At 36.9% G+C, this 25,584-nt stretch overlaps 1 protein-coding gene across 3 annotated transcripts in view; it reads left to right on the top strand.

Moving 5' to 3' along the window:
* Positions 1-25,584, top strand: part of CDK14 (cyclin dependent kinase 14) — a 733,148-nt gene that overhangs the window by 581,823 nt on the left and 125,741 nt on the right. For all 3 annotated transcript variants that reach the window (XM_049769012.1, XM_049769019.1, XM_049769022.1), the window contains exon 12: positions 12,191-12,239. In XM_049769012.1, coding sequence (XP_049624969.1) covers positions 12,191-12,239 — 49 coding nt within the window. The remainder of the gene's footprint in view (positions 1-12,190; positions 12,240-25,584) is intronic.

Genomic DNA, 25,584 nt, shown 5'->3' with positions numbered 1-25,584 from the left:
CAGTGGTCCATAGCTGAACAAGGCTTTGAAAATAAGAAAAGCCAGAGAACAGGCTGATACACTGACATAAAGATTAGAAAGGACCTATAATTTTGACAGTTACTCAAAATGTAAAACAAGGATTTCTTTCTTATAAACAGGCTGATGAAGTTAAATGTATCTATATAAACTCTAGAAACCCATCTCAGTGTAAAAGCAAGAAGCTTGACAGTAAATTTTGCCTGAAGAATTTCCCACTTATTTTCACTAGGGGGCATTCTTAATAATGAAGAAAAATCTAACAAAATAACATTTGAAAAAAAAAAAAGTTCTTTTGATTGTAGCCTTGAAAAATAAACAAACAGAAAAGAAATTCCAAGCAGATTTGATTCACTACATATGGTCTCTGGGATTTCATACAATCCAGTTTGGGAATTATCCAGACTTCATCTCACCAAAGTTGATACAGATAGACTCCATCTCTTCTGCAATCTCTTATCCACAGAAAAACATTGAAATCCTCTGACTGTCCAGTGTTTGTAGTGCAGTTAAAGCCTGTCAAAAGAAAGAATTAGAATATTTGCCTAAAAGTAAAGATCAGAATTTAATAAGGACATAGATGATTTAAATGGTTCTGAAATCCATTACAAAACACAACATTTGAATAGATTTTATGAGCATTATCATAAAGCAGCCACATACTTTTCTAAAAAAAAAAAGTCCTTATAACTTTTTATTTCTTATGTATCTAGCTCTTATTAGAACCTAGCAAATGGGGCCCAGAGAGATAGCACAGCGGCGTTTGCCTTGCAAGCAGCCGATCCAGGACTAAAGGTGGTTGGTTCGAATCCCAGTGTCCCATATGGTCCCCCGTGCCTGCCAGGAGCTATTTCTGAGCAGACAGCCAGGAGTAACCCCTGAGCACCGCCGGGTGTGTCCCCCCCACCACCACCAAAAAAAAGAACCTAGCAAATGGGAGCCTGAGAGATAGCATGGAGGTAAGGCATTTGCCTTTCATGCAGAAGGTCATTGGTTCAAATCCCGGCATCCCATAAGGTCCTCTGTGCCTGCCAGGAGTGATTTCTGAGCGTGGAGCCAAGAGTAACCCTTGAGCACTGCCGGGTGTGCCCCTCCCCCCAAAAAAAAACCTAGCAAATGTATAACTAGAAATTTATGCTCTGTAAAACAGCTTCCATATATCCTGACTCCAAACTTTCCAAAACGCTTTAACAATCAAGATTTGGGGAATATGGTTGAGAAGATTGGGAAGGGACAAGGGAATTGGGGAGTTTAGATATATCTACAATAAGAATATGTAATAGGGGCTGAAGCATAGTACAGTGGCTAAGGTGTTTGCCTTGTACATGACATCCATGGGCTCAATCCACTCCTTTTAATCTATTGCCCCAAGCCCACTAGGAGGAATCCCTGATCACCTACAGGTGTAGCCCCAAAACAAAAACAAAGAAAATGTAATATTTGAAGTCACATCTTAAGCCAGCATCTTGAGCAAGAAGTGAAAGAGAGTAATGTCACAAGGCAGAGCTCTGGCCTAATGGACTTCCCTTAAGAATCAGATCAGACTTAAACACCAAATCCAAAGCCAACTACAACAGAATCGATTTCCAATCTACAACAAGCTAGACACAGAAGGGAACACTGATCACTGATACTAGCAGCCCTGGGGGGGAGGGAAGGGGTGATATGGGATGCATGCTGGGAACAGGGGTAGAGGGAGGACAGCATTGGTTGTGGGAATGCACCTGATTCAATGTCACTATGTACCTAAAATACTACTGTGAAAGATTTGTAATCCACTTTGGTCAAAATAAAAATTATTAATAATAATAATAAAAAGAATCAAGTTATAACTCATGAATGATTGTTGACTCAATTGAGCCAACAGTAAAATGAACAGATTTTCTTTCTTCAGAACTGGGATATTAAAAGCAAAGAATTTGTGTAAAAATTTCAACCTTTGAAAAAGACTTTGAAATAGAATAATGATCTTAAGTTTTAGTTTTAATTGGTGGGTGATGCTATTTGCATGCTAGTTGTTTACTGTTTGTTTGATTTTTTTCACATATTTTATATCATGACATCCTTATAGTAGCAATGGATAGGAAGATAAATGAAACAGAAGCTGGTAGGATGTCCTACCTCATATGGTAAAATGCTGATCGATTCAGAACCAGATGTTTCTCCCCTTGTGGAAGTGCTCAAAACTAACCACCCAGAGCTGATGCCATATATAGTAAGAAGAATTTGCTAATGGGTGCTGAAGAGGAAGGACATAATGCTAACCTTGCTTGCCTGTCATTCTGCTGAGCTTAGTTTAGTCCATGCATCTCTATCACATATGGCCTGAGCACCAAAATGGGTCACTTCTGAGCACAGAACCAGGACTAGGCCCCTGAGCACTTGAATATGGCCCCCACTCCCAAGAAAAGAATTTTAATGGCTCTTTTTTTCCTGGCTTATGAACTGGATTCAGTTGTTAAAATGTCCTGGTTTCTGGGCCAGAGTGGAGGCGCAGTGGTAGGGAGTTTGCTTTCCAAGCAGCTGACCCAGGATAGACCTGGGATCGATCCCGGGTGTCCATATGGTCCGCCGAGTCAGGAGTAATTTCTGAGCTCGGAGCCTGGAGTGAGCCCTGAGTGCTGCTGGGTGTGGCCCAAAAACAAAAACAAAAAATACAATTTTTTTCCTGGTTTCTGTAGGATTTATCTCGAAGGTATAATTTGGATTCTGATTTTTTTCCACACATCTTTTATATTCTTTGGAAATGAAAGCTACAAAAGAATGTTCTTGTGGCAAAGAAAAAGTGCCAGTGCCACATGCACATCTAAAACCTCTTGTGTCACCGCAACTAACAAGTGTCCCAAGTAACACATATCAGTGGAATAGAGAAGTATATTCCTTTCATGAGTAGGGGATAGATGAGAAGCATTCATTCTAATGTAATCTTACAAGGGCTAATCAAATCTACTCTCTATTTCTAAGACTTTTGACTCAAGTTTTTTCAAAGTTCTTCAAGGTATTCTAATAGGGATTATACAAGATAGACATATGGCTGTGGGGAAAACTTTTTCTGTCACTGGGATCAGGATTGACATGAAGTGTATGCAGCAGTACTGGGATTGAACTCACAGTCCTACATATAATCTGGGTGCTTTCTAAGCCACTTTAACATTTTGCCTATTGATCCGAGCAATAGAACTGTCAGTCTTACCTTGGCACATTATAGTGTTCCCAGGATTTGACCTCAGTACCTCACACTTAATGAGTTAGTGCTTTAAACCATTGAGCCGTGTCCGAGATACTAGACAATAGAATAAAAGTCTTATGCTAGTACATAAAAAGTCTTATTCTAGTAAAGAGATTACAAAATAATGGTTCCATTTATTTGAAATGCAATTAATATTTTCTCTCCTCAAATTTACAGGTCAAACTATAGTTTGATAAACTGGCTATTATTAATTAACTCTATTGTAAAATCTGACAAACCAACTTAAATTTACATCTATATTTAAGAGTAATGCTGGCTGAATGCCTTTGTTTGCAATAATGTTTACAATGGTTATTGTCCACAAAGGACATGGGAATATGTATAGAATCAGTTTTGTATACCCATTATCATTATCAAGCTACCATTATCATGCCTTCAAAATATGGTGCTTGATGTTCACCCAGATTGCCAATCTTCAATTTCCATTAGAAATACAGATGAGAGTTAGACAAACATTAACTTGCCTGTGATTTTTATTTATTCTTTAATGTTGCCTTAATACGGGATTGCTTAAGTATTGAACCTCCATAGAGTAATAGCCTTTAGTGTACCAATTCTCTACTCTATATGACATAGCTGTGCATGACGAGCAGTTGTTCTAGCATATTATGAATAATTACGGTGATACAGATTCTGTGTCAAGTACTCTCATCAGCCCTTGAAGTGCATTTTTTTTTTGTCCCGGGGTGGGGGAGGATTTCCAGGGATTCTGAGTGGCAATTTCCATGGCAAATTCTGTATCAATTTGTGCACAAGAGAGTTTGTGTGCATGTTGAAGGGCTTTTTATTGAAACAGACTTTATGTTTTAGAGCAGTTTTAGATTTTTGCAGAACAGAACAGAAGGCCCATAGATTTTTTTCTACCTCCTGCCTACACATGGACTGTGCCCTCATTCCCAGCAGCAGCCATTAGATAGTTGATGCACCTGCGTTAGCATGTGATTGTAACCCAAAACACATTGATGCACTGAGGATCCATTCTTGATTTACTTTCTGTGGATCTTGAACAGATATATAATGCATACATCCATTATTATTGTAACATATAAAAATATGTCTTAAAAAAAGAATTTCTGTGCTCTAACTTTTCATTCCCCACACCTCACTAAACTCTGCTAACCACAAATTTTTTCACTCTATGCATAGTTTTGCCTTTTTTCTAAGTATATTTTTTTATTGCTGGCTAATGGAATATTGATTTGTTGATGCTGCTGCTAGCTCTTTATTTGTCATATCTGTGTCGAACTTCCATACCTCCTAAAGACAGAGTACAGACTCCAGATCCATATATTCTGTGTTCAAATTCCAGGTTTGCCATATATGAACTGTGGAACAAGGACAACATACCTAGTGTCTCAGTTCCTAGCATGTATAAATAAGTTTCAATATGTGTAAAATGAAAATGAAACATATCTTCTGCTCCATAGTTTAAGAAAATGAGTTCTATACAGACACATGGAACACAGGACATGTTTTCTAATATCAAAAAAAGAAGACATTGGTATCTTGGTTTCTTAGTAAGAATTGGTGGGTTGAGAGCAGATCTGCTTCACCGCCTCAGGCAATTCCCTCCTTTACCTTCAGGTTACTCATAAAGTCTATTGGACAGAATTTGTCTGTTTGGGTTCTGTCTATCTCATACTCCCCCAAGAAGCTCTTGTATGCCTCTTTGGACTTTCACTCTTTGGAGACTTTAGAGGGATCCAAGGATGGATGAGTGTTGACAAAGAGTGAGAGACAAATCTTTCTTCCCCACATTTTTCTGGAAACAATAGAGATTAATTCTTACCTGTAAAATGCACACTTTAGACTCTATTACATGCCTAACTGATTAACTTTATTCTGTCTAGGAAAAAAATGTCTTATGGGAAAAGAAGTGTCCCAAGACTTTCTGAGACTTTACAGTGAAATGTCTTGAAGACCTCATACAGCAATAAGCTGTCACAAACTCTCATTTCTGTGCATGTTATAAAAACAAGATCTCATCAGAAGTCAAAATGAGAATGCTATAGAACATTTGTTTGTAGATGTTGCTCAGATATAACTCATTTTATGGTGTACACTGTTGATAATTTGAGGGTAACTTCTTGTAGTCAGACCAAGCCAGGAGACTAGAGGCTCCTATTTTCAGGACTGAGGATGATTGTTCAGCACCAAGAGGTCATGCTGGATGGCGGTGACAGTATCATGCAGATCTGCTCAACATTACTGTGTCACATCCAAGTCTCTAGCTGATAACACTAGACAGAGCTATGTCCAATCATAGCTGTTAGGTATTTAGGGAATATCACTATTTTAAAACCGCAGATTACAGTTGTACAACCATACGTGCTCTTTCTCAAATGCCTGTTTAGATACTACCTTTCTGAAATGAGAGATCTAAAAATACCTATAATTTGACAAAAATTCTAACCCTTTCGATTTGGGATAAACTCTCCTATCCTGTTATGAATTTACCTTTATTTCTATTCTAAGCCTAGAGGGTATGTAAATCTAGCTTTTCTTTATCTTGAACAGAATATCAATAAATATTTATTGCTTACTTTTCTTCCCTAATAACTAAAAAAAGTAAATTTTACATAGAAATTCTTGAGAATAGTTGATTTGAGAATATAGATTTTTGTTATAGAGGACCTGTTAATATTGGTCCCATGATTTATTGTAGGCCACCTAATGACCTCATGTGTTTCGTGCACTGCTGCATCTACAATGCCTACAATAGTGCCTGGCAAACATATTTAGACACACAATAAATAATTTAGAATGAATAAGTCATTCTATCTCTATTTTCTCACAAGTTCAGTTTTTAAATGAGATAAAAAGTAAGCCAATCCCAAATAATTTATATTGTGGGGCCAGAGGCATTGCAGGTAAAGTGTTATCTTGCATACACCAAACCAAGTTCAATCCCCCCATCACATATGCTCCCATGAGCATAACCAGGAGTGATCATTGAACAAAGAACCAGAAGTAATCTCTGGTCACTGCCAACTGTGGTCTAAATAATTCCTCTTCAAAAACTTAAATTTGTGCATGGTTAGTATATATGGTATAGAAGAGTTAATTATAAATTATAGATAACCTTTTTTGTGTGTCATTTTGTACATAATTACTTTTACGTTGATTTGCAATTACATTTTTATGAAACTTGATATTGTATTATAGTAAATATGTTTGTAAAAAATAAGTTTGGTACTTTTAATGATCACATCTCTTTTGGTACCCTTTGTGGTAACTCCCATCTCCACTTACCCCTCTAAAAAGAAAGAAAATCACTAGGTTATTAATTTACGTCCACCTTTTAAGTTCTTTAAACACATTTAGAGTTTGGGTGATGGTGGTGAAAGAGTTGTTTTAACTATTTACTAAAATGTTTTTCTATTCCTGATTTTTTTAAAGATATCATAAAACACTGGTGAGAGAGGAATAAGGAGGCTGAAAATTCAAATGCCTCTGCTGGAACACAGTGCATAGCTACAATAAATGAGTAAAATCCTATTTAAGTTTGATCTTCATGTGAGGTAACGTCTGCTTTCATAGGACCCAAAACCATTTCAGACTTAGCTCTTTCAAGAGAGGGAACTATCAAATACTGTAGATAGCATTGTTCTTTAGTTGCTTTCCTGTAGAATTTCAAGGAATTGCCATCTAGAAGCATAGCAGTTTGAGAAAAATAAAATAAAATAAAAACCTTGCCAGCCTTTCTCCCCCATCCTGTAGCCTTGCAAGTGATTTCTTGTCTGCTACCTCTCCGCCCTGGCTTCCAGCTGTGAGCAATCCTCTTCTGCAATGTCCCTGCAAAAAGTGGAGAAGGTGAAAACCTGCCTGCAGGTTTAAATTAATTGCACTTCCTCAGTTATGCTATGAGTTAACCAAAGCTTTAAATCACAACATTCTCAACTTCTAGTTTAAACATCATTGAAAAGAGAAAGCTGACATTAAAGTAATAACTGACAGAGTGAACTTAACTGAAGTACAACAGACAAAAATACTCATATGCAAATACTTAAATAATGAGATAAAATTATTCATAAACAGGGTAGTACCTCTTTTATCAAATATAACTGTTACTGATTTGGGACACTCATTTAAACACAGTTTTGTTTTCAAAACTTACAAGGCCAGTAATGTTTTTCTTATTTTAATAGAGCACTGCATTTAATTCCTAAAGGAACTAGATAGAAAACATGGTATTATTGTCTGATTAGAAATGTAGTGTGTGGCTGAAGAGATAGCATGGAGGTAAGGTGTTTGCCTTGCATACATATGGACGGTGGTTCGAATCCCGGCATCCCATATGGTCCCCTGAGCCTGCCAGGAGCGATTTCTGAGCATAGAGCCAGGAGTAACCCCTGATCGCTGCCAGGTGTGACCCCCGCCCAAAAAAAAAAAAAAAAACCACAAATGTAGTGCAGTGCATGCGCATTGCAGAGAATGTTCTCAATAGCTCTGTCAGGAAGTGTAAACTTTAACTGTTAAGATCTGCAAGATATTGGCTATAGTATACTTAGGTACTGTTGTGTTGCTGGGGCTAGTGTTTTTTTTATAGTTGATTGGTTGGTTTTTTTGGTGTTTTTTTGCTTTTTGGGCCACACTCAGAGGTTGCTCCTGGCTCTGCACTCAGAAATTACTCCTGGCTCAGGGACCATATGGGACACCAAGGATCCAACCTTGTCCTGGATGGGCCACCTGCAAGGCAAAGCCCCTACCATTGTGCTATTATTTGGCCTCCAAATTAGTTTGTCTTCATTTGAAAAAGAAACAAACAAATGTAATTAGTGACTTTGCCTTTAGGCTCCAAAATAACTATGCCTATATTCATATCCTAGCACTCTTCACCCTGTATTTGGAATTTTTTATTTACATTTCTATACCACTGAAATATATCAAGGACCCATCATTCCTGTGGCCAGTGACAGCACCTGGCACACAGGCAGATAGGTGCCCAGGTGACATTTGCCGGGCAAATAAATAGAGCTTATGTGAAGTGATAGAAGGTGGATACAAGAGGATATATGATTTTATGACTTTAATATGTAATGTTTTCTTACTGATATTTGGCTATTTTATGCATGACTAAAACTAACATACCATTTTTCTGGAGAGAAAGTCTATTAGCATACCCCATCAAGCTCAAAATCGAGGCAGTTATTAGAACTAATATTTACATGCAGTCATTAGTGACTAAGAATAAAACATTACATCTAAATGCTATTTTGCATTAATGCTATTTGTAATGGAATTCTTTTTCCTCAAAAATTATGGCAAATTATTATAATTGCTTTGTGGGGAGTACAAAGTTAAGGAGATCAAATTTGTTTTACAAAAACATTCAGTGCAATTAATTTTTAACATATCTTGGTTTTTAAATACTCACTTTAGATACTAATAATTAAAAAAAATCTTGTATAGGGGCAAGAGAAAGAATATGATGGGTAGGGCACTTTCCTTGCCTGTGACTGACCTGAATTTGATCCCTGATACCCCATATGGTCCTGTCAGAATAGGAGTGATCCCTGAGTAAGTAGACAGAATTAAACCATGAGCACAACCAAGTGTGTCACAAAAAAAACCTTATAATATAACCATTCTTACCAATTTTTTCCTGTTTTTTGGGAAAATTCTTCGTTTTCATCTACTGGCAGTACTCAAATTTACATCAAACTCTGCTTGGGGCTTGCTGCTAGAAATGTTTGGGACCAAGCAATTTCAGGAAGGAAACTTGGCCTTTTATGCAAAATATCTGCCCAGCCTATTGAGCTGTATCTCAACCCTCAGTCCTCTACTTTCAGTCCTTAAACATAGAGTACACCTTTACATTTGTGTTCTATATCAGCTTATTGCATTATATTGCATTTTATGTAATGTGGTAAAGTAGAGAATAAATTTAGATATCAGGTATTTTTGGATGCAAATAAGCATATTTTTGTTGGCAAGCACTTTTACTTCCTTAGAACAAGAAATATTTGTAATCATTGCCTGATCCTTATATAATCCATACTATTAAACAATAGGTAATTTCAGCTTTATAGGTCAGAACCCATGTCTTTCAGTTTATCAATTGGCCAGCTTGAGTGATGGCTCTGACACTCCATGAGAACTTTGCATACCATTTGAATCATTACAGGAAAAATAAGTGTTTCTCGAGGTATTATTTTAGTTGTATATAAATTTCAAATTTTTGAAAATGAGTAGAGCTTCTAAGTTACCCTAACTTCTTTTCTATCTTGCTCTAGACCCATTTCCTTCACAAACATAACTAGTTCCACTTTTAAACTATTTAACACTCTCACTATTGATTTGACTAGATTGGTGAGAATTGTCTTGTTCCTGATTTTAAAAGAAAAAATTTCAACTTTTCATTAATGAGTATGATATTAGCTATGATTTATCTTTTATGGTATTTATTTTGTTGAGGTTTGTCCTTCCTGTAACCATTTTTTGTTGAAAGTTTTTATAATGAATGGATATATGAGTGGACATTGTCAGATGTATGCCTCACTGAATATGACCATGTAATTTTTACCTCTCAATTTTTGAATCTGTTATATCACATTTTGGGGGTTGAGAACGTTTACCTATCCTCACAATTTTGGATGGATAGTATAAAAGAAGTTTTATTTTTTTAATGAAATGTATCTGTCAGAAGATATTAAATGTAAAGTGTGCATACACTTTCTAAGTATCTTTGGACTATTTATAGGAAATGAAAGTGTAACTCTACAGGATTAACTATATAAGGACATTTAATGAAGCATTGATTTTTTTGCTTTGTTTTATTTTCAAGTTTATTTAGGCATCGTAATTCATAATACCCTTAATCAATTCAGATATAATTGTGAACATCACAGACACCAGAGTGTCTGGTCCCTCCACTTGTGTCTCACGGCCTTTTCCAGCTCTCTCACACTACCCCCCACTCCCAGGTAAACACAATGATTACAGACCCTAACTGTTAACATTGTCCATTGGTTACTTCCTTACTATTTTTCTTCATATACCATGTATAAAAACAGTCATTCTCTATTTGTCCCTCGTTTCTGACTGACCTCTCTAGAGCATGATATCCTCTTGTCCTACCCACGTTCAGTAAAATTATTGATTTCATCTTATTGCTGAGTAATAGTCCATGCTGTATGTATACTATAATTTATTTATCTGCTCATCTGTTCTTGGGCATTTGAGTTGTTCCTAAATATTTTCTATTATGAATAATACCAAAAATATTTTCAAGAAAAATAGTAACTACCTAAATATGTATTAGATAGCTTACTTATAAGCTTGGATACTTCATGGTATTTTGAGCCTATGAAAGACAGTTTTAAAACTATCATGTGTTTTCTTGATTTGACAGACTTCTCTACTACATATTGTCAAATTCTTTGAAAAAAATTGGTGATAGTTACTACACACTTCATTAAAAAAGGGGCCTGAGGATAGTATAGTTGGTAAGGCTCTTCTTATGCTTATGGTCAATGATCCTTGGCATCATGTCTTCTGCTCACCACTAGAAGTGACCCCTGAGTGCAGACCCACTAGTAAGCCCCAATCACTGATGGATGTGGCCTCAAATCTCAAAACTATTTTAAATAAATCCATTCTATTAAATAGAATTCTAATAAATAGAATTCTATTAAAATAGAAGTCTGGATATGTTTATATTTATCAGCATAAAAATATATGATGTGAATAATAAGTCATTAGCTATTATTAAGACTAAAATAAATCATGAAAAAATATTATATATTGATATTACATTATTGTTTAACTTGGATTAAAAATGCAGAATGTGAGGGGCCGGTGCAATAGCGCAGTGGTAGGGTGTTTGCCTTGCATGTGGTTGATCCAGTAAGGATCTGGGTTTGATCCACAGCATCACATATGATTCCCCAAGCCAGGAGCGATTTCTGAGTACATAACCAGGAGTAATCCCTTAGCATCACTGGGTGTGGCTAAAAAAAACAAAAACAAAAACAAAAAAAGCAGAATGTTTATTTTTTGATTTGGGGGTCACACCTGGCCAGGATAAAAGACTACTTTCAGCTCTGTACTCAGGTCAGTGACAGTGGTGCTCAATGGCCTCCTACATGGGAAGCATGTGCCATCCTTTTGAATTATCTCTCTGCCCTAGAAAGCGTTTTAATTTGAAAATATAATAAAGATTGTTTACAGAAAACATAGATACTCATCATACACATTTGTATTTTATATTTGAGCATGTGTAAAATACCAAAGCTGTAAGAAACAAGAACTGATATTGGTAGGTATTTTAGCCAGAGATGTATTCCTAGGAAACAATAGATTTCATTTGATAATAGCATTGATTACTAGTTTTGCAGTTAGTGTTTCTTTGACTCAAAACTTAATCTAAGAAATAATTATTAGGAAACAGATTAGTAGATAAACCTCCATGGGGGAGAGGGGAAACAACAATTAAAAAAAAAAAGATGGGGCCAGTGCCATAGTGCAGTGGTATGGCTTTTGCCTTGCATATAGCTAACCAGGATGGACCTGGGTTCTGTCTCTGGTGTCCCATATGATCCTCCAAGCCAGGAGTGATTTCTGAGCGCATAACCCGGAGGAACCCCTGAGTGTCACCAGGTGTGACCCTAAAAAACAAAAATAAACACACACTCACACAAAAGAAAAGATAAAAAGAAAGCAATGCCTTAAAGTTTGAAAAGTAAGTTTTCTTGTTTGGGACAGTGGTAGATCATTTGTTTTGCATGTGTGAGACCAGAATGTGATCCCCATTACTGCAAAATCAAAGTATTTTTTCTTGTTCATAAGTACTTAAATTAATGTAACATCATCACTACAGTTAAGTGGAACACTGTATTTTTAAAAGTTGGGGTTTCTTCATACTTATAATAAATCCAGCGAAAACAAAAATTGTTTATCATTTTTCTTTTTTTATTTCAGAACGCTTTACCCTGTACAGCTCCAAAAACCTTAGACAAGCATGGAATAAGTAAGTCTTTCCTTTTCCAGATTGTCTTCTTGTTCTGTCTCTGTCTCTTCCTCAATTTTAAAGACTCTCCTAATATATTTTTATATCTTAGATTTGTTTATCTAGTTATACATCCACCTAACTATTAAACAGATATTAAGCCTAACTATATGTCAGTCACTATATTCAACCTGAATCAGGTCTATAGGAGTTTGGGTTGGGTCCATAGAGCAATGTAGCATTATACCAAGGTTATAAAGTCCAAATTTGTTCTGATTGTTCCTATTGTTTATTTTTTAAAAAACATTTCTGTTTCAGTAAAATAAAATAGCATTCATTAAGTAAAGCATACAATTGATGTTTTATTCTAAATGATAATGGCAACCTTCTAGTTTGATAATTGATCTTTCTTTTTTTTTATTTTCATTTACTTATTTTTTTCCTGTAAGCCTTATTAGGATGTTAAGTATAGATATTATTTGTAGTATATTTTCAGTTTGTTTAATTTTTATTCAATTTCTGACTTGTTGAAATAAGTTTGACTTACTGGTGTTAGAATTTGATAAAAATCTCGAACTCTGGGCTTCTCAAAGTACTCAAGGGTCTTTCATTGCAAGGCAACCTTTTAGTAAAACATTGAAAGTTGGAAAGAAAAGTAATTGACTCAATCCTTTTAGTGTTGTGGGTTTCACTTTTCATGCTTTGTTTCAGTGGAGAGGTAACAAAAACTATTTTAAATAAATAAGCTTAATTTGTCATAGAAAAATTGGTTTATGTGAAATTTAGTACATTGTCTCACTTTTAACTCTACAACCCTTCATTGAAAAATAAAACATTACAGCTCTTTTTATAACAAATCTCTCTTCTTGGATTAAAAATATGGCAGTGCTCTTTAGAGATGTAGCAGTCAACTTTTTTCAAAGAAAAAAATGGAATAAATGCGTTATAAGAGGCCATGATTGATTTCTGACCAAATTCTTATTTAGAGCACATGGTAGAATTAGTTTTGTCTGACAAAGGATTTTGACTTTGCCTCTTGATGAGTCATTTCTTCCTGGGAACAATTGCTACTGGAGCATTCTGTGGGTGTTACTTATCTTTTAGCCACTCTCCCCCACAACTTGACTGGTCAGTGATCTATCATAATTAATTGTTCTTCAGTGTCAAGTCATATATACAATTTAAAGTCTACTTTAATTAAATGAGCAGATTCATTTGTTCCCGTTGTTACTCAACAATTTTTGTCTAACTCACTAACCAGTTTATGATATCATGCTTGATAAAGTAGCCTTGAATCTATCACCTGATTTTATAGTAGAAAGAGAGCCTGGCTAATCTATAATAGGTGTCATTCATGGACAAAAGCCCCCAGTTTTAAAAGCATTTTAAAAGCATTCTTTTGTCTCCTTTCAGTGAGGCAGAGATAGAATGATTTCTAAACACTATCCCTGGAAAATACATAACATTATCTGCTGGGGGAATCTAATGATGTTTCTTGTGGGCATGATCCTCACCTCACCTAGAACTAGTCTAAGTCAGTCTTTCATTTTTGCAACTTGAATACAACACCTGCCATGTAGACATCCTAACATAAATATCCAGATATTTGTTCTGCATTACTCATTCCACAGTGACTGGTAGTTGCCTCTTAGAAAAGACATTTTTGCCTATTTGCATATGCTGCCCAGGAGAAACTAAACATGGTATTGACATGTCAAATATTACTGTGTCAAGTATTACTGTGTCAAATGAAATACATGAAATTAATGTTGACATGGAATTCAAGCTTTTTGTTGTTCCATTTTACTCATGTCTTGATGTTTTCCTTCCTCTGAGAGGTAACATTCATCTCACCATAAAGCTAGTTCATTTCATTGACAAAAATCATAATGTGGGGCAAAGTAGTAGCTCAAACTATAAGGTATTTGCATTGCATGTGCTAGCCTAGGATAGACTGCGATTTGATCCCTGGCGTCCCATATGGTCCCCCAAGCCAGGAGCGATTTCTGAATGCATAGCCAGGAGTAACCTCTGAGAGTCACCGGTGTGGCCCAAAAACCAAAAAAAAAAAAAAAAAAAAAAAAAATCAGAATGTGTATTTTTGCTCTAAAAATTTTTTAAATTATTCATTATGTTAAGTCTCTAAATTTGTTTTGAAATATGCTAGTTATTAGTAAATAAACATTTATTTACTAATGCAATGTAAATTGTTTAGAATATCATTTTTAAACAAAGATTTCAGGGGCCAGAGTGATAGTACAGTGGGTATTATGCTTGCCTTACATGTGGCTGACTCAGGTACAATACTCAGCATCCTATATGGTACCCAACCAAGTCTGCCAGGAATAATTCCTGAGCACAAAACCAGGGATAATCCCTGAACACCACCAGGTGTGGCTCTAGAAGAAAACAAATAAAATAAAATACAGATTTTCTCTAAAGTACTGTTTTTAAGGACTGGGAGATGAGGCAACAGTGAGGGAGCATGTGTACTTGGCCTGGATGTGATTCCCGCCACTACTTGGTCCCCTGAAAAGTGAAAGATGAGGCCATGGAGACTATCAGTGCCACTGGCATTGTGTCTTCAAATCCTCACATTGAACTGAAGACCTTCTGGGCCAAAAATTGTATATAGAGCCCCTATACCCTCTGAGCCCCACTCAATAGTAACTCCTCCAACAAGAAAAGATTATTTGTAGAGATAATTTATTATTTACATTTTCCTTATTTACGTAAGGTTTTATACTTGTTATATAGAAGCAGTGTTCAAATACACATACAAAAATTTTTATTTTTAAATTTATTTTTTACATAATTTTAACCTTTAATGACTTTTGTCACATTACCCTGCAAAGTGAATATCTTAATGATTTGAAGTATCACCTCCTCATTGCCTGTTCCCTACCATTGTCTAAGTAGTTTTATTTTTCATAGATTTTTAAATTTATTTTATGTATTTTAAAATTTGACCAAATTTATTTGTTTTTATTTTTTAAATATATTTTTTGTTTTTTTGTTATTTTGGGGGAGGGTCACACCCATTTGATGCTACACCCGTTACTCCTGGCTAAGCGCTCAGAAATCGACCTTGGCTTTGGGGACCATATGTTATGCTGGGGGATTGAACCGCGGTCCTTCCTTGAATAGCGCTTGCAAGGCAGATACCTTACCTCTGGTGCCACCTCACCGGCCCCTTAAATATCTTTATTTAGGCACCATGATTACAAACATTTTTGTAGTTGGGTTTTAGTTATATATATAAAATAAAGGACACTCTCCCTGCACCAGTGCAATCTTCCCACCACCAATGCCCCCTATCTCTTCCCCCACCCTCTGCCTGTATTCAAGACAGCCATTCTATTTCTCTCACTCACTACCATTGTCATGATAGTTGTTAGTATAGTTATTTCTCTAAACGAACTCACCATTCTTTGTGGTAAGCTTCATACCATGGGCCAGTCCTTCCAGTCCTTATCTCTATTGTCTCTGAGTATTATTATTTTTTTTTTTGTTTTTCGGGCCACACCTGTTTGATGCTCAGGGGTTACTCCTGGCTGAGTGCTCAGAAATTGCCCCTGGCTTGGGGGGACCATATGGGACGCTGGGGGATTGAACCACAGTCCTGATCCTTGGCTAGCGCTTGCAAGGCAGACACCTTACCTCTAGCGCCACCTCGCTGGCCCCTTTTTTAAAATTTTTTATTTTTTTAAATTTTTTTGTCTCTGAGTATTATTATAATGTCATTTATTTTTCTTAAATCCCACAAACAAGTGAGGCTATTCTGTGTCTGCCGTTCTCCTTCTGACTTATTTAACTCAGCATAATAGTTTCCATGTCCATCTATGTATAGGAAAATTTCATGACTTAATTTTTCTGACTGCCACATAGTATTACATTGTGAATATGCACAACAGTTTCTTTAGCCAGTGATCTGTTGAAGGGCATCTGGGTTGTTTCCAAATTCTATTTCTGTTTCCAGATGGCTATTGTAAATAGTGCTGCAATGAATATATGTGTGAGGAAGGCATTTTTGTATTGCGTTTTTGTGTGCCTAGGATATATCCTTAGGAGTGGCATAGCTGGATCATATGGGAGCTCAATTTCCAGTTTTTTGAGGAATCTCCAGATTATTTTCCATAAAAACTGGACTAGATGGCATTCCCACCAGTAGTGAATGAGAGTTTCTTTCTCCTCACATCCCCTTCAGCACTAATTGTTCTTGTTCTTTGTGATGTGTGCCAGTCTTTGTGGTGTGAGATGGTACCTCATTGTTGTTTTGATTTGCATCCCCCTGATAATTAGTGATATGGAGCATTTTTAATTCATTTTAATATTTGTATTTCTTTGAGCTGGTCTGCAGACTATCAGTTGAGAATTACTGTACTAAAACCAAAAAAAGCCTCATATTTTATTGTAAAGCTTATATTTATTTATTCACTGATTTTTGGTCTGAGTATTAAATGGGGTAGTAGCATACTCCTGAGTCTAGGCATGACTCCCAGTAGTGCCTCATATGCAGTGTTAGGGATCCTAACTAGGTTGGCCTTAAACCTTGCAAGGTCTTTAACTGCTGTACTATTTCTCTGGCCCCTTCTAGAGTCATCTTACTCAAGCTAGGAAAATTATAGTTGATATTTACCTTTTAATTGCTACACATTTTTGAAAGGATAATAAATTCAGTATCATTTAATAGTCTGAGTCCCACCTTATATTGCTTTTAACAGCATTTTACATAGCATATTGAAGTTCATCTTTAATTAATGAAATTAATTGCATCAACCTCTCTCTCTCTTTCTTCTAGACCCTGTAGTTTGTAATATTTTTTGCCTGAAGTGATATTAATGTATATCACTTTATCTTCTTTCAGCACCCAGTTCTTGTCCAGAGTGGTCATTTTCAACTATCATTGTCATAGTGATCCTTTCTTTGCCTAACTGCACTCCCCCACTCTTTGTGGCAAACTACTTACCAAGGTCGTCCTGGCCCCTCATTTCTATTAATCTTGATAGTACAGGAGATAAAGCAAATGCCTTATAGGGAGCTGTGGTGATAACCATCCTGTTGTAATGCATAAACACTATTGTGGACTCCCCCAAATGCTGCCAGTCACTCCTAAGCACAGAGCTGGTAATAATAACCCCTGACGACCACCATGTGTGGCTCTAAGATCCCCCAAAAATAAATGAGTCTGACTTTAAAAAAATACTTTTTTGAGAAATTTTTCAAATTATACCCGATTTGTTTAAAATCTTGCTACTTTTAAACTGTGAACCAGAACTGCCTTAAAGATTTATTTTAAGAAAACATTTTAAGTAACAGTCATCAGCAAAAATATTATAAAATATTGTTTTCTGGTATCTCACTATTATGCATGAAAATCTTAGCACCAAGCTATAGCTTCTATCCACTTCAAACCAAATGCAAAGTAGAAAGAACTGAAGAGTCAAAAGCCTTAATATATTATTGATTCTCTCTCCAACTGGACTTGTGACCTTGTAGCTCTCATCGGCATTCTAACACATCTCATTTCAGTGTGGGCTCTAGATTTAGAAGAACTGTATTTAGAAATTATTTAGCAAGAGCTGGCTTTCTCCATTGCTATTTACTTGCCATAGTACAACTATAAAATAAAGTAGTGGGTAAACTCTCTTGTAATAGGTTCAAAATAAAATGATCGACATAAAGAACTAACTTGAACTTAACTTATATAGATTAACAGGAGATGGGAATGTAATTATGAAAAAAAGCGAGTCACTGTATAAACTTTAGAAATGTGTTTTAAAATATGTATTAGCCTAGTTTCTAAAGATAGTGGACATGTTAACCAGCCTCAAAAAGAAAGAATTTTTTGAGTAATGAATCCTGTGTCTCTTTGAACAGATCTAACAAGTAACTCAGTTCATTTGGGGTCTAAATCTGCCCTAGGTAACACCCATACAATTCCCTATTGACTTCATTTGTACAGAAACCATGGGCATAATATTTATCCTTTGAAGAAATATTTTAGTATTCTAGAGAAACAATGCAGTGATAAGAGAATTCTAAGATATACATTAGATACTTAAACTCAAGGGGTATATATAAAGGATATATAAATGTATATATCTTAATTAAAGGATTCAAAATAATTGATCTATATTTTTTAACTTTATTTATTTATTTATTTATTTTGGTTTTTGGTTCACGCCCGGCAGTGCTCAGGGGTTACTCCTAGTTCTATGCTCAGAAATCGCTTCAAAGGACCATAGGAGATGCTGGGATTCGAACCACCATCTTTCTGCATGCAAGGCAAACTCTCTACCTCCATGCTAAATCACCGGTTCCACAAATCTGTATTTTAAAAAGAAAGAAAGTTCCCTGTCCCATCATACTGAAAGTGCAGAATCTATATGGACTTTGCTTACTTAAGAGGGATTGTGGATTGAAAGGAGACAAATCTTAATTTTATAAGTAATGTTCTGTTTTCTGGTTGCCTTTAAAACATTCTACTCTGTTTCCTTAAAGTTATAAAGTCTTTCCCTTTTTTTCTTCTAAATCTCTCTATTTATAGTTTTCTGACATTGGCATGTATGTGCAATCAACTAAGAATTTCAGCCACTTAGATCTTTTATTATTTTGTCTGGAAAAGAAATTTTAGTATAGGCTCTCCAACAAAGAGAAGGGTAAGATTCCAGAAACATATTTGCTTGTTTTGGAACCTTTAACAGCTGAATCATTTTGGAGATTTGAAAGTAACAGAAAGAGAAGATTAAACTACTGAAGTCTCAGAAGGCACTTGTGGAAAACAGAACTCGTGGGTGATCAAAGAAAGGATGTTCACAGACTTGAATAGGTATAAACCAACGTTGTCCTGTTCATTCCACCCACCTGCTCTAGTTCTACTCAGAACCTTTCTTGTTCATCAGCTCAGCTGATTTTCTCCTACAAATTTAGGAAAAAAAAAAAAGAAACCTTAAATAAGTAATGACCACAGAGATAAGCAAACTCTTTTTATGAAAATGCAACAACAGAGACGAAAATATTGATGACTGCAGTTTGATCCCCCAGCATCCCATATGGTTCTTCAAGCCAGCCATGATTTCTGAGTGCCTAGCCAGGAGTAACCCCTGACATTTAACCGGGTGTGGCCCAAAAACTAAAAATAAATAATAAATAAACAAATATTGATTGATAATACTACATATTTGAACCACAAATATTTATGTGTTTTCTTTGTATTTTTTGAATTTTTTATTACTGAGTATTTAAATTCCAGATCACATTTTAGATTTTGCTTCTGAGCCACACCTTTTGGTGCTCTGGATTTTTCCCTCTGTGCTCAAGTCACTCCTAGCTAGGATCAGGGGACTCTAGGGGGTGCAGATCCAACCCAAATCAATCACAGGCAAGGAAAATACCCTAACTAAAATACCATCTCTCCATCCCCCTGCACATAACAGTGACCTACCACATAATTGTGTTACATATGCATTAAAATACTTGAAATCATATTTAGAGAAAAAAAATTTACTCTGTTAATAAATCTCTACTAGGTTTTCCTTATTGCATTGGATAAAATGTTATACTTATACCTTAATCATTGCCTTTTCAAGAATTTGTATGGTCCTGTTTTCTACTCTGCTCTCTTCTAAATTGATCTAAAATGAAATACTTCAAATGAGTTTTTATCAGTTGCTTAGAAATGTGAGAGGAACAGTTCTTGGCACTAGGGGGAGCAGTTGAGTTGAGCCTGATCTGTAAGCCTCCCGATTTTTACATTTTCTTCATTGTTGATCATTTTTGTTATAATTCTATTTACTTCAAAGTAACGGTTTTAATTTATTTAGTGCCTGGAGATTTCCTCTTACAATACTTTCAAAGAATTATTTTTTCCATCATCAATGCACTTTTTAAAGAAAGGCTTTATTGGAGTGACAAGCTCTGCAGCAGATCCCAAAGCTGGCGTTTTGGAATTCCATCTCTTAAAGGCAGAACAGGAGCTGTAGGGTCATCTGCACAGCCCTGAGAAGCTGAGTCCAGCTTTAAGCATCTTTGTGGAAGGAACCTTCTCACCATATTCCACACCCTTGGAAAATACAGTTTTCAATACTTATGCTATCAGTCCAAGCAGGCCTCTTGTTCTGACCTTGCCTGGGTATTGTTTGAGGCTGCAGAGGCTCATCTGCTTTCTCAAAAGGCTCAGTTCAAAGTGATTTCCAGTGGAACATTTATTTCCAGAGGAATGAATCATTCATTTAGTTATGGAAAATATTATGTAAGTGTAATGTTTGTTAAACCTCAAGCTACCTAACAGCAGAAATTTAGAAAATTGCAAACTGGGGTCAAGAAAGAAAAAAGAGTAGGGAATCCTACTAAAGGGTACATTTACCAAACTCTGGTAGGAGCCCTAAATAGCTACACAGAGTGCAGGATACAGTTTGGGAAGGTACCAGTTAGTGGAGAAGAAAGCATTCAAGAGAAATGTGTTAAAGGCTGCTTCCTACAGCTATTCCGGGTAGCTAAGGTAGTACTACTACAGGAAGTACCTCAGGTATGCTGAAGTAACAGGTGGAATGTTCCTAGTCAGAATTTGAACTTTATCAGGACTACTCTTGCTCCGTAGTTGAAGCTATGATGAGGTCTCAGTGGTGATTAACAGAAGTTAGCTATTTGCTTTACTTCCTTTAGAGCCAGAGAGATAGGACAGCAGGTAGGGCAAATGCCTTGCACACTATCCCTGACATCCTATCTAATCCTCTGAGTCCACAAGGAGTAATTCCTGAATGCAGAGCCAGGAGTAACACCTGAGCACTGCTGGGTATGACCCAAAACCAGAACAAAACAAAGCAGATTTTCTTCCTTTTATGTCGCCACATTCTCCTATCTTAAAATCATCTTTAAAGATTGTCACAGAAGGTATTATCACTTTTTTTCTCATTGTTATTTGTAGTTTGAATTAAAAATAGAAAGAATATGCACCAAAGTCAAATGATCAATACTATTTAAAATTGGAATATAGGCCGCAAAGTAAATATACTGAAAGTGTTACCAGTAGATGTTTTTAAGAGTATTAATTCTAATGGGCTTATTAGAATTTGCTTTTATTTTTTCTTACTACAACTTTGGGTAAGGCCATCTTTTATGGGAACAGATCTCATTCATTCTCAAGATAGATGATAGAGAGCAGATAGGTGAGTTCTTGGAAACCTGATGTCCATTTTCCTGGGGTGACAGTATCTGCAGCAGATTTACACCACCCCCCCCTTATCAGCTCAAGCCTCTCCTGTATTTTGCTGTGTGGCACCGTTGGGATTAAGATGGATTTGAGACAGTCTCTATGTGAGGCTGCAAGTGAGCTTTGCTGCCTATTGCACACAGCTCTCTCAGCACCCAGGAGATTGTCTTTACTCATTTTGATTCATTGCCAGATTCTTCCCCAAGTCTTCTTACTGTAGGGAAGAATTTTCTATCATTGATAAACCTGGTGATGGCTGAGGGGAGGGAGGCGCCAATGCAGTTTGTTATCTGTTGGGCACTTTTCTTTTTTTTTTTTGGCCCCCTTCTGGTAGACAGAAAATATCCATCTTGTCTCTTACTACTTAACAGTGCATGCCAGCTTGGAGTTGGCACCTGTCATAGCTTTTCAGCCTTTTATATTATGTGTTGGACTCCTCATCCAAATGTACACACTCATGGTGCAGCCAATACCTTCCTTCTGCCATCCAACTCATTAAGGACTAAAACCCAACTACACTTCTGAAAAGGCCTGGAGCTTCCAGGAGCAGCTGGGCTGCTCATTTTCCTGAAAGAGGGCTGATAGAATTAGACTCTCTCCAACTGTTTCCAAAACAGATTGTAGGAGTGTAAACTGAACTTCTGCTTCTCCACAAGATGAAACAGGGATTGTGGATCTGACTCCATGGGAGAGAACACCTCCCTTCAGAGTGTGAGAACCCAGGCTTAATCCCTAGCACCACACAAATACACACACTTACACAGAAGCACACACTATAGATGTTTTGTGGGGGTATGTGTTGTATGTAAGAAATGCTGTATTTGTGGCTATGATTATAGATTGCAAACATTATTTTCATAACACAATCAAATGTATTATTTCACAGTTCTGTTGAGCAGTTTTTGTCAAGAGCTTAGCAGATTTCTCTGGTCTAGGTCTCACAAGCAAGGCTAAAATCTAGTTGTTGGTTAACCTAGACCCTTATTTGGACACTTAGGAAGGACCTACGTCAAGTCTCACTCAGTTGGCAGAACTCAGTATTTTGTGCTGAAGATACCCCATTTTCTTGCTGTCTGTCAGCTCACTAAGGCCACCTGCTTTCCACATCAGGAGCACTCCTTCCTTACAGGAGCATCATATTTCTTTTCTTTCTTACTTTCTCTTTTACCTCTTCTCTTCTGAGTCAGAAAGAGCATTGTCTGCTTTGGAAAGGTGTGATCTGCTATAAGCCAGGTTAATCTACCTGTTTTACAGTCTGTAATCTCAATTACATCGGCCTAGTGCCTTTTGCTGTGGTAAATACCATGTTTACAGACTCAGGGATTCACATGTAGCTACTTTTGCAGCCATTTTGCTTTCTGTTCTGAGGGTAGGCTGTGAAGCAAAACAAAGGGGCAAGCTCACCCCTTGCCAGGTTAGACTCAGGCGGTTCTGCCTGGTCCTGCCCCAATGGTGAACTCGGAGGCCTTTAACTCTGCTGGTTTATATGCTGGTTAATAGATAACCTCTAGCTTATGTGTAAGAAAAAAGTCATTTTCCATCCTTAGCAAGAAGGAAAAAGGGATTGTTCTCAGGAAGACATATCATTCATCAGACAAAAGTTTGACATGGTGTTTCAGTAAACACCTAGATCATCACTGCATGCTAGAACCTTCTCCAGAGGTGAAAATTGATATCATCACTGCCTAGTGCAGCAGTAGTTAGCTTTCTGTGGCCACTGAGCACTGGAAATAGGGCTAAGATGACTTCAGATCAGAGTTTTTAGTGTTTTTTTTTTATTGTTGTTGTTTTGGGTCACACGGGCAGTGTGTGTTTCTACACTCAGAAATCGCTCCTGGCAGGTTCAGGGGACCATATGGGATGCTGGGATTAGCACTACAGTCGTTCTGCATGCAAGGCAAATGCCCTACCTCCATGCTATCTCTTTAGCACCCAGAATTTTTAGTTTTACTGAAACTTCATTCACTGAATGTGAATAGTCACTGTGTAGCAACCACATTGGGCAGTGAGAGGATAGCTGTCAATCACCATGTGAACTAGTTTTTATTTTAAGGGTCCAGGTGTGTGTGTGTGTGTGTGTGTGTGTGTGTGTGTGTGTGTGTGTGTGTGTGTGTGTGTGTGTGTGTGTGTGAAGTTCCAGTTTGCATTCCTAAAGCCTTAGAAGTTCTACATTCCAGTATCATTGATTCAGTAAAGTATCCTAAGACCCTGCTTTATATTTTTGCATCTCATCCTGTTATTATTTGTAACCAGTCCGAGAAGATAATAGCTCTGAGGCTCCCTTGCAGGCAGTAAATCAGCAGCAGGAATAGTGGCAGAATCAAAGAACTGCAGCCAGTATCTGCGGCCCCCCCCACTCCTCCGCCCCTGGTGGAGCCATGCTGTTCCCTCCTGAGGGGCATTGCCTGTTGCAAGCACCTCTGTTCCTTTCTCCTTCTCGTGTTCTTGCTCTCTCTTTTTCTCTCTCTCTCTCTTTTCTGTGGAGAACTGCTAGGGGTTAGACACACAGTTCCCTACCCTTTTTGAACTCCCTTAAGAATTCACCTCTCTGCTCTTGTTCCCAGCCCCCTTGATCTCCCCTAACTCTACTCAGAGAACATAAAGGCTCAGCTTCCTCTCTAGCACATTGGAGATACTATTGAGAAGGGCTCTATTTTCTAAATAAGCCTCCTAAATCCAGAGCCCAGTCTTCTTCACTGGGCCCCCTTGGGTACAGATGTTAATCCTTTAGCTTTAGAATATGGGAAATTGTTGTGTTTGGAAAGTGAAACACAAACAGAAGTGCAGAAGTTGGCTTTCTTTAAAAACCTCGTTTCCTATAAGAAACACAAGATATGTAATCCCTTTAGTTAACACTTATGTCATTTTCATTTCATTAAGATGTTTATAAATTTAGAGAATCGTCAACTTCCATTTTACCATAAACATTAGGCAGTGGAGAAAGAGATAATTTTAAATATCATTTTTGTTGAATGTACTCTATATTATAAGCCTTGAGTGATTATTTTGAAAATTAGAATTGGAAGGGCTTAAAAATTTGAGGGAATAAAGGATCCCTTCATCATTAGGAAAACCAAAAATTGTGATTCACTTATCCCCATTGTGAAGATAGCTTAAATAGACTTTGCGGCACTTTGACATGTATATCCAGTGTCTGTTGTAGAGAATGTGGTCCTTTTTACCTTGTAAGAACACAGAGTTACATATCTAATTATTGGCAGCAATGGCAAAAGAATGCCTGAAGTCAGTGTAATCTTTGGGGCATGTATCCACTCCCAAATCTGCTAATGATCCAGACACTCCTCACAAAAACTCTTCTTGTCCCCCATTATCCCATCTTCACTCAAGTACATGCCACTTGACTGAATTATTATGCAAATTGAATAAGGTATGGGTAAAACGGGTGATATGAATATCTGAACAAATGTGCATGTCCCCTCCTTCTATCTCAGTAAAATCCACCAACACTGTCCATTCAGTTCCAAAGAATCAATTGTCCTGGAACATGAATGCTACTGCTATTCAGGGTCCTTGCACATCTTCTGGAATATTCTACTTTTCTTCCTAGAAGCTTATGCTAAATTTCTTGGTCACAAAATCATTAGGAAAAAGGAAAAAAGAAAAACGTGTCTATATGAAAGAAAGGTTTTCTCTTTTTTTTAATAATTCCTAATGGTGTGGGCCAGAAAGGTAGTACAAAAGGTAAGGTGCTTTCCTTGCATGTTGCTGACCCTGGTTCTATCCCAGCATTCTGTATCATCCCCTGAGCACTGCAAAGAATGATTCCTGAGTGGCAGTGCCAGGAGTATCCCCTGGACATCTCTGGATGTCACCCAGAACCTAAACAATTTCCTAAGAGTGATAGTTAACTGATAGCATTGAACATGATTTAAAATTGTGGTTTGTCATAAGTCTATCAGCTTGACTCTTAATCAACTCAAAAGAAATCCATTGATAAGCATAATTATTAAGTTTAGAGTGTATTAGATCATTTCCATGATGCTTTCTGTATGAGAACTGGGGGATGAGCTTAAACTCAACAGATGGGCATTTTGTGTGCACTTAACCCTAGGATTTCAGAGATGAAACTTAAAATCCGTAATGTTGTAGCTTTTACGTAAGAAGGGTAGATGACATATCTCTATACAGATA

The sequence above is a fragment of the Suncus etruscus genome, chromosome 1 (genome assembly GCF_024139225.1).
Source record: "Suncus etruscus isolate mSunEtr1 chromosome 1, mSunEtr1.pri.cur, whole genome shotgun sequence".
In the NCBI taxonomy this organism is placed as follows: Eukaryota; Metazoa; Chordata; class Mammalia; order Eulipotyphla; family Soricidae; genus Suncus; species Suncus etruscus.
This window is presented reverse-complemented; position numbering and strand designations above follow the sequence as displayed.